This window comes from Stigmatopora argus, chromosome 1, assembly GCF_051989625.1.
Source record: "Stigmatopora argus isolate UIUO_Sarg chromosome 1, RoL_Sarg_1.0, whole genome shotgun sequence".
NCBI classification, from domain to species: Eukaryota; Metazoa; Chordata; class Actinopteri; order Syngnathiformes; family Syngnathidae; genus Stigmatopora; species Stigmatopora argus.
The window spans coordinates 16240763-16254567 of NC_135387.1; the positions used below are offsets into that span (position 1 = coordinate 16240763).

Consider the following 13805-nt stretch of genomic DNA (forward strand, 5'->3'; position numbering starts at 1 on the left):
TGACTAATTCAATGAATCACGTAATCATTTATTACTTTCCTTTTCAATCACGGAGCATTTTTATAAGCTTCCCACATGCGCACACTGAGAAAAAAAAGTGACACAAATTCTACAACTTCCATCTCGGGCAGCCTTCGGTGTCTTACTGCATATAATAACAAAATACGGGGCGCAGTTTTCAGTAAAGATTAGTCACCATGGGAAGCCCTGTCTAATTTGGACCGGGGGGCTTGTTACGAAAAATAACACAATGCAACTGCGCTTTCTGTATTAGATTTACAATTTTAGCCTGCTTGACATTTCAAGCTGCATGAACTAATACATCTGTTATTTGTTGATCATTTGATTATTAACATACTTCACAAACCAAATCAGCTGCTCTGCTGGAGATTCAGACAGAGAATACCACACAAGTCTGCCATCCCTCCTCGCTCACATGCCACACACAAATAAACAAATTCTCTGTGATTCACAATTCAGCCCTTAGTGAAAGAGGAAAGCAATGGGGAAAAAAACATTTATCTTCCACTTGCCTCAGAGCACTCTGACACAGGCATGAAACAAAGCCACTCATCACATTCTGATCTAGAATTTCAGGGTTTTTACTTCAACCAAATACCATCCTGCTGGCCTTTTGAATTATTGACAGACTGACACCAATGTGAAAGGACACATAAAAGAGGCTAAAAGCTCCGGCCCTGGTCGGGATTGTCCTTTCCGATTGGCATCAAAAGCTCGGCTAAATGCTTCTCTGAAACTGGTTCGTTCTTTTTTTGTGTGTGTGTGAGGGGATGAATATGACTTCTGACCACACATGAGGCTGTGAGGCTGTATTTAGGATGCCATTGTTTAATTTGCAAGATGAAATGTCATCAAAAGAATTGTTGCACAAAGATTTTAAGTGTAAATCTAATATTTGTACAACTTTGCTTTTTACATAGAAGCTTATTGTCCTTGGAGCTTGGGCATATGAGCTGAGATTCTACATTGAAACTGTATATTATTATATTTTTGTATATCTTTGTGAATTTTTAAATGGGGCATCCAATACAAAGCAAATTTGCCATCCATGCCAGCACTTGGTTCTCTTCACAGTGAAGGTGCAATGCTGAATATGTGTTTATTATGTGTAAGCATGTCAAAAACAGCCAGGGGGTAAAATGTAAAATCAATGCTTTTCTAAAAGCTGTGCAAAAGTAAAAGCTTTAGGAATTGAACATTGGCTTATTATAAGAAACCCAACTGTTTTGTATGTTGTTCAGTAGAGAACACACTTGATCTTTAAACACATTGTGTTAGGTTCATCCAATTGTAGCACTTCATGCACTGTGCTTCAGTTACAGTCACAGTTCTGCTGTCCACTCTCTATCGGATAACTACGAAGACAATGCATTTTGGTGAGAAGTTTAGAGGTTAGATTAGTTTTATTTACATTAGTTCTAATTTATTTGCTACCGCTTACGGGCAGCCTATGAGATTTGGGTTTGTGCGCTGACGTTTCACATGATTTGAAATGCCCATGAAAAACCAGATGCCCACAGCAACGATGGCAGAATCAGAATGAGCGTAAATTGAGGACTCGCGTACAATTAGATGAATTTGGAAAAGATGTTGGGGAATTTAACAGCTTTCCAATGCACCGGGCTGCCTCTTTTAGTGTTCCTGTTTGCCTTCACTTTGATAATCATCGGTCTGCTCACTTAGGATGCCCGCCTCTTCCTTTTCCTTGTCAATATTGCCATTTACTTGGTCCTCTCCTTGCGCTTCGATGGGAGCCTGATCTTTCAAATGCAAGGGTAGCGTTGTCTCGAGGCCTACAACTTCACCATTGGCACCGAGTGTCCCACCTAGCGCATCACTTGGGCAGATGCTTCCGTCTTTGATAGGGGAGGAATTGGCTGACTCATTGCTAACAGGGGAGATGTCGCTGCTGCTGTGGTTGACCGACTGGGGGCTTGATGCTGGGGATCCTTTCAAGGGAATCTGCCAAGATGGGATCTTGGAAATTGAGGGAGTGGAAGGGAACTGTCTCCTGTGAAAGAGAATATGAAAATAACCGTTTTGATTGTGTCTGGAAAAAATACAGTACAGTATATGTATATGTATATGTATATGTATATGTATATGTATATGTATATGTATATGTATATGTATATGTATATGTATATGTATATGTATATGTATATGTATATGTATATGTATATGTATATGTATATGTATATGTATATGTATATATATATATATATATATATATATATATATATATATACTTTTTAGTATTTTTAATTTTAAAAAATAGCTTGCGTTTTTTTCTAAAATGTTTGTTCTAAAACTACTACTTCAAATTTATAGCCTGTAGTATTAAATAAAACTTGAACTGCAAACATTTGAAAGTGTTTTTTTTATTGCATTAAGCAAACACATTAGTCAGTATTAAGAGCCACAGATTGTATTTGAATATTGACGTTTAGGTAAGTCAAAATTCAACAGTTGAAACGTGAAATATAACGACTTATATTAATACGGCACACACAGCATTCTGTGTGAGGTTAGCAAAAAAAAAGTAAGAGAAGTGTAGTGTTTGGTTTTAATGAATTGACGCAGCACTTGGCAGAATGCTGTGACATAACTCCCAAATCAAATAGACACTTCACAGGTTGCAAACCTTGCATTGTGATACAACTACAGACGCCGCACAAGGCTCATTTATCACTTGTGCGCAACAAGGTTTGAAGAAGCCTATTTAATATAAAAAGTAAGTCAACGTCTGAACGTTAAGTCAAAGGTTTTTTTGAAGATGTCTTCTTAGTGATGTTAATGACACCTTGCTATTATAAAGAATGCTCAATTACAGTTCCTAAAGGTGTTTCAACCTGTTATTATATTGTGGGGGTGCAATTACTTTTTCAAACAGGGCCAAGGCCCTTTAAATGTAATTCATAAGAATGCATATAGAGTTTAAAAACTAGTTTGATTATACTGAATAATCTTTGAATGATATTTAAGTTTGTTTAAATATCTGAAACATTGATGTAGGGGAACAAAGCAAACAAGGATGTAAACATTTGAGAAGTGGGAATGTACTGTTTTACAGTACTGTATTTTTCCTATTTATATAGTGCATTTGTTTTTCACATTACTCCAACTCTGAATAATGAGTGAGAGTAAAAGTAATATCATAGGAGCAATTGGTGTCTTGTTTACCCATAAACGTATGAAAAATACATTAGACTGCGCTAAAATGCTGATGGCCGCAGGATGTTAATTGGCAAAGCAAGTTGTGAAATAAAAGCAATGGTACAATCTGTAACCTCGAAGGCCTCAGTGAGACGATACCCCAAAACTGCATTTGACTTTTATGGTTTTCTAAGAGTAGAAGTAATTTGGGTTGTCATAATAAAAAAATGATATTAAAAAAAATATGGTAGTATTTTAAAAACTAAGAACACGGTGTGTATAGATGAACCTGTACAAATGCTAGGTGGGATTAAAATCTAGCCACATTTTATTGGGTAGAGAAGTCATTCAAAATGTTAGTGTCACAAAGACAAAATGGGCAACATCCATAAAACTCCACCAGAAAAAAAGTACTGGCATTTATTGTAAGCAGACATTCAGACACACAGGAAGTGTATGTGTGGCTTGACTAGATAACTTTGTTACCTGCTGAGTAGTAAACCCTTCAAAGAGACTATCTCAGCTTTCAGCTCCCCAACCATTTGGTTGTCCAGGATTCGGCTGGATGCAGACGCCGTCTAAAAACATTTGACACACAATACATACAACAAATGTCAAATGCCCTCTTTTAACAGTTCCCCCATTTTCACCCGGTCCAGTCCCCAAAAAATAATTGCAGCTGTATTTATAATTAAAAAATAGGGACAGAGAAATTCTATTTGCTAAGCAAACATGGTTAACAAAAAACTTTCAATATTTGTTTATTCATATCAGTCATCACTGGCGACATCTTTATTTTACTTGACTGAGGACAAGAAAAAAAATCCAATGAAAGTAATATTAATTGCCCTGCAATTGGCTGGCAAAAAAGTATGAATGGAAAATATGCAGATTCACAACATAAGGAGAATCAAAGGAATTGAAGTACATCTGGTAAGGGTTGAGTTCAATATGTACACAATTACACTCTTCATTTGTACCGCTATGGTTCCGTCACTCTTTCACTCCTGACCCCGTAGGTCATTGGATTTTAATTATGCTTCGTCTTGAGTACTAATTTAAACTTTTACAAGATGCACATACTGTATTTTGCTGTGAAAGAGAGAAGTTCGAAGGAGACCAGAGGAAAACTGGCTGTCGTGTTCTTTTTTTAGGCCATATAAATTCTGAAAAACGGTTATGTTAACAGATGCCTATTTGGCCTGTTGTTCTCCATTTTACTATTATAACTTTACCGTATATTTGTTCTTGGTTTCTGATAAAATAAAAAATTCCCCTGCTAAAAATGCGACAAATATTACAGTGTGACTTATGTATTATTGTCCTCATCATTGTCTTTGGCTAGTGTGACGTAGACTCAAGTGTGACCTCATCCGAAAAATATGGTATATGAACTTTAATATTGAGGTAAATTCTTCTTCTTTTTTTAAACGTCTACAACAACTTAATAATCATATGGTGGAAGATGAAATAACAATACAATTCTGATTCTGAATAGTGGTAATAACGGTGTCTGTTCCTACAAAAGAGCTGTGTTTGAAGCAACACGAGATCATGTGAAGATACTCAAGTGAGAAAGGGCCGAGTCAAAGGAAAACAAGACGAAAACCGTAATTAAGCCTAACTCACCAGAGGACGCTTGTTAGGAATTGTGGACCTCCTACCAGGGCAGGAGTGATCATTTGGACTCCGTCGCTTGTAATTAAATCTAAACGAAATTAATTGAATCAGATCTGAAAGGGACGACATGCATACACCGAATAAGGGGGCCGAGGAGTGAACGTCATGGGATAAAGAAAAGGAGGAGGTGAGATGTATTTTCTCAGAGTTGGAGGTTTATCAGCGACAAAGCCTTGTGGATAAAGAGCAATGTTTAGTCGCATTGCATTGGGACTCTTCTGAAAGCAGTTCTCACTACAGTCACCAGCTCATTAAGGCCCATTCATTTTGGCTGTAAAATCATGTATTCAAAATGAATCAACTTCCCCATTAAATTCAGTTGTTTTATATGACTTTTTCCATGAGTGCGAACAGAGAGGAGTTACTTTAGAAAGTACCATCCATCAATGTTGCAAGTTTAAAGAATTGGTTGCTATCTCCAGCTACTTTTTCGTCCATTGTAGCCACGATACAAGTTAAGTTAGTTGAACCATTTTCCTAAGGAACTTGGTTAAAGCTTATGAGGTAACAGAGATAAATACAGCAAGGGAAGGGACAAAAAAACAAAACTGGTTTTGAATAATGTCTTTTGATTTGATTTTTCTATACGCACTGCTCCAGGCTTCCCCATTTTGCCCTTAAAACAGAGTGCAAGGAACTATTGACTTGGCTCTTTAGTTCCTGAAAAGAATTAAAATGCCTGAGAAAAAAGACAGCTTGTTCTTACTTGCGGTTATCAGAAATCATGGGTCCCAAGGCGAGACTGGTTGAAAAGCCCTCTTATACAGTATATCGCTTCATATTGGGGGGCTTAATGATGAAACCGTTAACCTCTTGCTACGTACATAACATGTATTATCTTACATTGATGCTGTCGAGCAACACTATCTCTGACACGTCTTATTGAATTCAAAGAAACCTAATCAAATGCGGAGTCCGTGCAGAATTTCAGCTTTGAGATACATTATGTTAGTGTGTATGCACACACTTTGTGTGGAACTTCAGTGTTAAGTGCTTTGCTGCAGGCTAATTGTAAGAGTATCAATGTCCACTGAGACTGAAAGTGTGCTCATCCTCAAGTGCTGACATATCTCACACACCACGGAAGCATGTAAGATTTGATGCTTGCGCCATCCACTAATCAAGATAAATATCTGCATTCCATTCAACGGTATCGGCACTTAAATCTGCCAAATCTTTCCAGTTCAATTCCACTTTGAAATGCATGGTGACTGAATGTTTAATTGCAAAGACAAGACAAGTGGCTTTGGCTTTCACTGCTCCAATGTACACCTAATCTTGATTAAATTCTGATGCAAAGTTGTTGCATTGTTGTATATGTGGATAAAGTATGTGCTACTAGTTAAACATGTAATGCATCATTTTTCAGCAATGTGAGCTCTTTGTTATGTGAGTGGCATTAAAAGTAGAGATGGCGACAGCAAACTCAGCTTCTTGAGCATACTTCAGATATAATTAAGTCAAGACTGTTTTTTCCCCAAATGGAAACATACAAACCACTAAGCCAAACGATATCAATTTTTTTTTTTATAAAAAAACTATAGTAACCAGCACTAACACTTTGCATACTTTTTTTCAAAGATAAAATGGTTTAATAGGCATTTTTTCTGCTAAGCATCTGGAAAGAAGAAAATAGAATAAACATGGCTTGAAAACAAAGCAGCAACCAAGGACAACAGCTCATCTGCCTAAATGAAGATAAACGCCTTTGGACCATTAGCAAAAAGATCTTTAACAAGCCTTGTTTAAGAGTGTCTGAAGGCAAATTAATTCAGAGTTACTCTGCCAGCAGACACTATATTTTGAAATAACGCATGTATATTTATGATGAAATTAGTTCCTACAGGAAGTCCCCAGAGGAGGCTTTTTGAGTAGAAACATTGGCACAGTGCAATTGATTTTACTCTATTTATGCTATTTCCCGCTGGCAGTTAGTCTCGCACAAGCTAGGAGGCGGTTTCTAATCTTCAACACTGTACCCACTAATAAAGCGAACGATCAGTGAGTTGAGACAGGAGGGCAAACACGGTTAACAGGCAGATTTGTAATGATAATGGGGCAGAAATATACCAGTATGTTTAACATTAGGGATGAATCCTCCTCAGGCAACTCTTTACTTCAGTTGGAATACAGCAAATGAGCCAAGACAGAAGAGTTAAAAATGGCTATATAAGACCATGCCAAAACTTTGTGCTTTAAATGCGGCATTTAACTGCAGGTCTATATATCAAACAAGCCTGCCTGTAAATTTGTGTACAACACGTGTCAGTGCTAACACAAAATAAATAAAATCTTATACCTGTTTAGAAGCATTATCTTTTTTTCCCCATATACTATAATAACACACCTGAATGACCATTTCTAGCCACTGGTTAATGCAGGTAATGACACATTTAAGTCTACACCTTTACTGGAGAATCACAGTAGTTCACAATCACATTTATCAGGTTTTTTTTTCCCCAAAGTAAATTGGGCAAACACATCTGCCTAGTTTGATGAAATTAGGCTTGAAGTGACCGTGCTTATCCAATGTATCGGTACACACTGCAGGTGTATTGACAGATCTAATTAATAGTAGATTAGAATGCACCATTGGAATATATTTTTGTTTCATTTTTACGTCACCCTGGACTATATTAAATTAGGGTTGGGAAAAAAGTGCCAAATCAAGAAAATCCAACCAGTCTATTTTTATGCAAGAGTTTTTTTTAGTTTCCAACTTTAGGGTCACTACATTACCTCTACAAATGAGTGGTTTTCAAACTACAAGAAATATTTACTTAGCAGTCGTGGAAACCCAAAGCTCCATGTGTGTTGGCTTGAAGGCACGTTTCCGTGCTGAGAGGTATAATTGCTAAGTGCGGCGCAATTTGAGCAGCGTGGTGAAGCAAACCCTTGAAGCCACAAACGGCGACGAAGTACTCACTCACCAACACAAACGTGCTTCTTGTTTTAAATCCTTGATCTTAAAACAATTTCACAATTTCCTCCATGGCCAACAAGTCTTCCTGGATAAGTCCAGTGGAAAATTTAGGATGTCCGCTGTAACCATAAAGCTGAGTTTACGATTTGTTTAATGAGTATCATGATGTGAAATATATACTTCTTATAGTCTACTGCTCTCACAACAAGGTACTCTCCGCAAATGAAGAAGTAGACACATTTTAATGTGATGTGTGATTTGGAAATGAAAAATGAAAAAAAAACGTCTATGTTGACCTGCGATTTGAATATCTCTTATTATTGCCATTATTTTATCAGCAGGTTCCCACTTCAGGGAATATGTTAATGAATAAAGAAGAGTAGCACAGGCAGAAAAGCAGCAGTAGCATTGGGTATCAATTAAAGTGTTTTGCATTTTATAAGGAATGATAAATGGAAAATTCAACCTTTTAAAATGTTTATTTAAAAAAGCATGTCTGTTATTGTGAATAACAGAATAAGCATCTAAAAACTCAAAATGATACAAAGTAAGCTGGAAAATTTTAAATCAATCGTATCCCTGGGAGGCTCTTCTACTTTTCCCCTTCATTTTAACTGAAGCAGATGTGACCACATATGTTTCCCTGCGATATCCCAGATGCTAGCCATGTGCTTAACAAGCTGTGGACATAAAACATTGTCTAAGATTGTCTCGTCCAAGATACTTTTCAGAGCTCAGAGATCATAAAGTAAATTACGAGCCGTGTTATAAAAAAACCGAGCAACATTTCATGACTGCACATCACTTTTTAGAACACAGCCACTTCATCTAAACACTTAAAATTCCAAAAAGATTACCAACACGGTCTATAAAAATCAAGGCTAAGAGAAATGATTATGGCTCTATAATGAAACAAACCATATGCGTGTTGATCATCTTTAGTTCTGATGATGAACTGTATAAAAAGGCTGACTATCTATGGCAGTTATATGTGAGGGCAGCACAGGAAGTTTTCGAGGTTAGAGGCCAGAAGAAACCGATTTGCTCTCCTCCTAATCGATCTAGTGAGTTTAGATGAGCACTCTTATAGGAATCTTTTGCAATTTCAAAGTTACTGCCTATCCCACGATCATCCAAAACATTATAACAGATCTCAAACTTAAGCAGTAGGTCATTTCAAGTGTATAGGAAAACCCATACAAAATTGTTTAAACTACTGATGCGGTGTCGTACTTATCATTTCCCAGGATTAGTCACAAAATAGAGTCCTATATTATGTTCACAGAATTTACATAGTAGGTGGGAGTTGCCTTTGCTATATAACTTTAAAAACCACTTTATAAAATTCCTAATCATAGGTTTTAAGGGATGGATCCGCCCAAGCAAAACTTTGTATGCGTCGCTGTACCAAAATCGAGTTTTGAGATAATCTTTACTAAAATGTAGAAAAGTTAGAATGTTTCACGGTTCATTTTTGCATCAACGGATGATGATGGTGACGATGCAGATGAAAACGATGGTGATGAGTCGATAACTACCTCTGCTGTGGTCAGTTCCTGGGAAAGCTCCTGGATTTTCTGCTGCTGCTGAACCAGAAGCTCCTGGAGTGAAGTCATTGTATGCTGCAGTTGTCCAACTGAGGGAACAAAAGAGCAAAATTATTTTCAATATAGCAAATGGGAAAAAATACCTATCTGGAAGATAGTTTCATTTTTTGGGGAAAAAGCAAATCTCGCAATTAAAAGCTGGCCACCAAGAATTGTAATCAAAGGCAATAGTCACACAATATTTGGTCAAAGTCACAAGGGGTGGTGGGTGGGAAGGGGCTTTACATAGGATGAAGATATTAATCTTTGGTGTCTGAACTTAAATCAAATAACTGTCTGTAACCTTCCATTATCCACCCAGACAGTGCCTTCTAATGCATCTTAAATCCTCAAACGATCAACAAAGAAAAAAAACAAGGCTCTCATTTAGGAGGAGGCTGCCAGACATAATGTCGCTCCTAATCCGAATAAATATTGTTCTTTTTTCCATTGACTTTGAAGATTGAATTAGTTCAAGTGTTGGTGTTGAATGCGGGTGTATGATTTCAAATAACAGCGGGCACAGTTTGTTGCCCCCTGCTTCCAGTCACGCATGTATTACCAAACAATGCATTACGTTTCCCTGAGCTGATTATATTATAGGAAACCAATAAACATTCATATAAATCATGGGCGTGTTAAGTGTTAAATCAAGCCTAATAGGATTACCATCAACAGTTATTGTGGCGGTCCACCGTTGAGGTGGTTAGGCCAATGCTTAAAAGCCTGATTCGCAGTCGGCTGGACGGGATGCATAGAAAACCATGAAAAGACTGTGTCAATTTAAGTAGAGTACAAAATATGGCAAAGACAAAGGCAGCACCTGCATTTAAAATGGGCGGCACATTATTTAATATTCTATAAGAAGCATGATCGGCATTTTTTATCTTCCCATGGTTGCGGTCTCCAACGAGGGTGGCAATTAAACTAAATGCAAGCGACCTCTTAAAAATGTTACTAAGTAAGGGTGTGCTAACTAAATTAAGCGTTTCCCTATCGTCTCTAATGACACCTTGCTGCACAATGACTTTCCCAGAAGGGTGGGTCACTCCACCAGTCTGTGTTGTTCTGACTTCTAAATTAACATTGGCCCATTTTTTTAAACCACTGCTGCCAAACTGTCCACAGTCCAACCTTTGACTCCTTTGTATCGACAAAAATGCATAACTTCTTATCCCTAGTCATCACCGACATGAAGCCAAGAGTAATGAAGTCAATGACTTTGGCAAAGCATGAATCAGAAAGCAGCTGTAGCTTTGACGAACGTGTGTGTGTGTGTGTGTGTCACTGGGCTTGCTTGTGAGCGCGCAACAGAAAGATGAGATGCAATGATAAGTGAGGCTTGCAGCTGCTGTGTGGAGGGTTCATATTGTCCATTCAGTAAATTATTCAGTAAATACCCCAATATAATGTACACTACATATGTCCAGGCCTGTATATCTTAATGGCCAGCTGGTCACCAATATGGTGCCCACTGACACAGAGTATCCAAACAGCCGCACAATTCCATTACAGCCTGGGAGCACTGAAGTTGTTCCAAGATCCATTCATTAATTGTCTATGTGAAGTTGCCGGCAAATCATAATGGGAGTCAATGCCCCTACTATCGAGCTAGTGTAGCTGAGAGAGACTAATGCAGTTTCCTGTTCAACTGGATACATCACCTTGTTACATTTGGCACAAGAGAAACACATGAACTTTAACAAAAGCGGGTTAAAGCAATTGGCAGCAGTGAGACGCCCAGTCACTATAATTCAGAACCGCAAGGAGGAAAGCACCGAAGACAAAGAGAAAGCAATGTGACGAGTGTACAATAATTGCAACACCCCCAATTGTTGACAACAGGTCATAGTCTACAATAGCCACTTGGCTACTACAAGTCACAGCAAATTAGTTGTAACACTGCCTGTGTAAGAGAACATTGGGCCCCGTTCACTAACGGTGCGTACACAAATGTTTGTGCTTAATTTGTGCATATGCATAAATATGTAATTCTGAGGTATGATTGTAATTTGTGCGAACTCAGAACCTTTTCAGCGGCATGCTTAAAGCACAAATAATGAACCATTTTATAAAAATAAAAAAATGTAAACCATTAATTTTACAAGATGAACATAAAACTGAAACTCAAATTAGTCAAAATATAACAGCTTCGGGAACAATACCTTAAACTGTGACAAATAAAATGACAAATTTCCTAAATAACTGTGAAAAATACATTTTTACCCATTCCATTCCAGTGTTTCTTACCCTAATATATCTGATGTCATTTTAATAGTATGACATTAATAACAGAAAAAATAGAACCACTTAGTACATGGTTATACTATTCCAAATCCACCAGCAGTTAGTAGATCCGTGACAAGTTGAGTAGGTACCACCAGAAGAAATGGGGCATTGTCTCCAAGCTTTGTCAAAGATCTTTTGTTTACCATCAACAAGCATGGATTTTAACTAAGAGCGAGTGAATCTCTCTGTGTGTCTGACAGCTAGCTTGAGATTTCTCACCTGTCCAACATGGCAGCCACACCTGCCATGGTGTATACTTAATCACCCACAAGGGCCAATGCTGAGCCAAGACACCACACAGTACCATTCTGCATGCACATCTAGCCAACATGCACATAATAAGCAACACGGCAAATTAAAATGAACTTTCTAGCCACCTATGGGCACAGCGTGGCTGATGATGATGATGACAGTGAAGCACTGGATAGGGTCGGTGTGGCGATGGAAGGTGGGGGGATGAGAGAAGGTAGGCGGAGGGAGGGGAAAGAAAAGTTGTCATTTCCCTACTCCTCATTAATATTCTGAGGTTAAGAGCTTTTCAGCGAAACGTAATTAATTGAGCTCGAGCCTGACAGTAAACAAGCAATTTCAAATTAAAGCGAAATGACAGCGGCATCATTTGTTAAAAATGCGCAGGGCCTCCCAATTTTGGCAACAGATAGATGAGGGAAAATGTTAAGGAGCGAGAAACTGATGAAGATATTAATCTTCACCTGTCTGTGTCAGTGTGCCACTCATTGCTGCGATGTTGCTCTCCATCTTCTGCAGATGCTTCTTGTCCTCTCGGCTGTCCATAATGAGGGGAAGGATATATTTCTGCAATTAAAAGCATGGCACAATATTAGACTTCTCTCTGGTGGGAAGTAGACGAAAGATAAGCAGGAGACAGGGCCACCAGGATGTGGCAGTGGAGGGTCAAAGACATTGTTTTATTGGACTACTGCATCATTGTGTAAACTGTGGCTGATTAAGTGCGCATTTCCGTGTCCAAGCAAGTGATTCAACTATCAGGTGTTGAGGCCATTAGTAGATTAGAAAATTGCTTCACAGCTGCTGTTATTATTACTTTAACACTAACAATCTAGCAAGATGGTTTCTTATTCAAGTTAGAGGCTTTATATAAACATTGACAAAATTTGGAGATTCTGATTCATTCCATTTGCCTTTACATTGCTTTGTCTTTGGTGTCTTTCTTTTTTTCCTAACAAGTGTGTGTAAACAATAAAGAGAAAAAGAAAACTAATCATTAACCTCATTTAAATTCCTGGCAACTATAAATTAAGGCCAAGTAAAAACAATATCAGCCAAAGCCAGCGAGGTCCACGGGGAAATGCATGGGATTTACCATTTTTAATAAAACAAATATTCAAATATTTGAAACAGTTGATTTCAGGCATGAAACAGTGCAGACAGAATGAAACTACATCATAGAATATGGAGGGCTACATCCTGCAGTGTATATTTAGAAACAGTTCTGTGTCCCACTAGCTCAAGTAATAAACACTTTACAGAAAAAAATAAACGGGTGTCAACACGTGGTAATTAATAAGTGGGTTGCTGTGACTGATGTGTTTACAAGGTGCACAATAACAAAGTATGGGCTATAGCCAGGACATATGGTGTGACTGTCGCTGTGCGCTTTTGACATGACAGCAACCTGTGCTGTCCCCCCAGGGGACCTCTACACTCTGGTGGGTGACTGGGGCCTGGTTAACCCTGCATGAAGGAATCTCAACACTGATGTACTGTGTGTTTTCCAAAATTAAAGTCTGTTGAGAAGAACATGAGGTGATGATAGAAGAAATTTAAAAACCTGAAATGGCTGAACAATAGGCCCTGGAGAAAAGTTACAAATAGTTTGTCATCTACTCTTGCAGTCAAAAAGGAAACTGCTGTGCCATCGAGCACAAGATTGAGTGCCAAAGCTTCTGTGCAACCCCGAAATAAGTGTAATGGCTTCCACATGCCACTCAGACTGCTACTACAGTAACAACCACTGTGGGATTAATTGCACTGAGGACAAGGGGCCACATGATATTATGTTCAAGGGCTGTTAAGCCTGATACTGCCTAGGGTGATTATTTTTAGATGGTCAGATGTCAAAAAAAGGTTTCAATCCATGTTGGCCACATTTCTTTTTAAAGAGAAAA

The 13805-nt window shown here is 38.1% G+C and overlaps 1 protein-coding gene across 1 annotated transcript in view; it reads right to left on the reverse strand.

Annotated features, from left to right (window-relative positions):
- Positions 1-1323: 1323 nt before the first annotated feature.
- pex14 (peroxisomal biogenesis factor 14) overlaps positions 1324-13805 on the reverse strand; it is a 37350-nt gene continuing 24868 nt past the window's right edge. Inside the window, exons 6-9 of the mRNA XM_077603265.1 lie at positions 12369-12471; positions 9319-9416; positions 3664-3755; positions 1324-2032 (exon numbers count right to left, since the gene is read on the reverse strand). Of these exons, the coding sequence (XP_077459391.1) occupies positions 1654-2032; positions 3664-3755; positions 9319-9416; positions 12369-12471 (672 nt within the window). The 3' untranslated portion in view covers positions 1324-1653. The remainder of the gene's footprint in view (positions 2033-3663; positions 3756-9318; positions 9417-12368; positions 12472-13805) is intronic.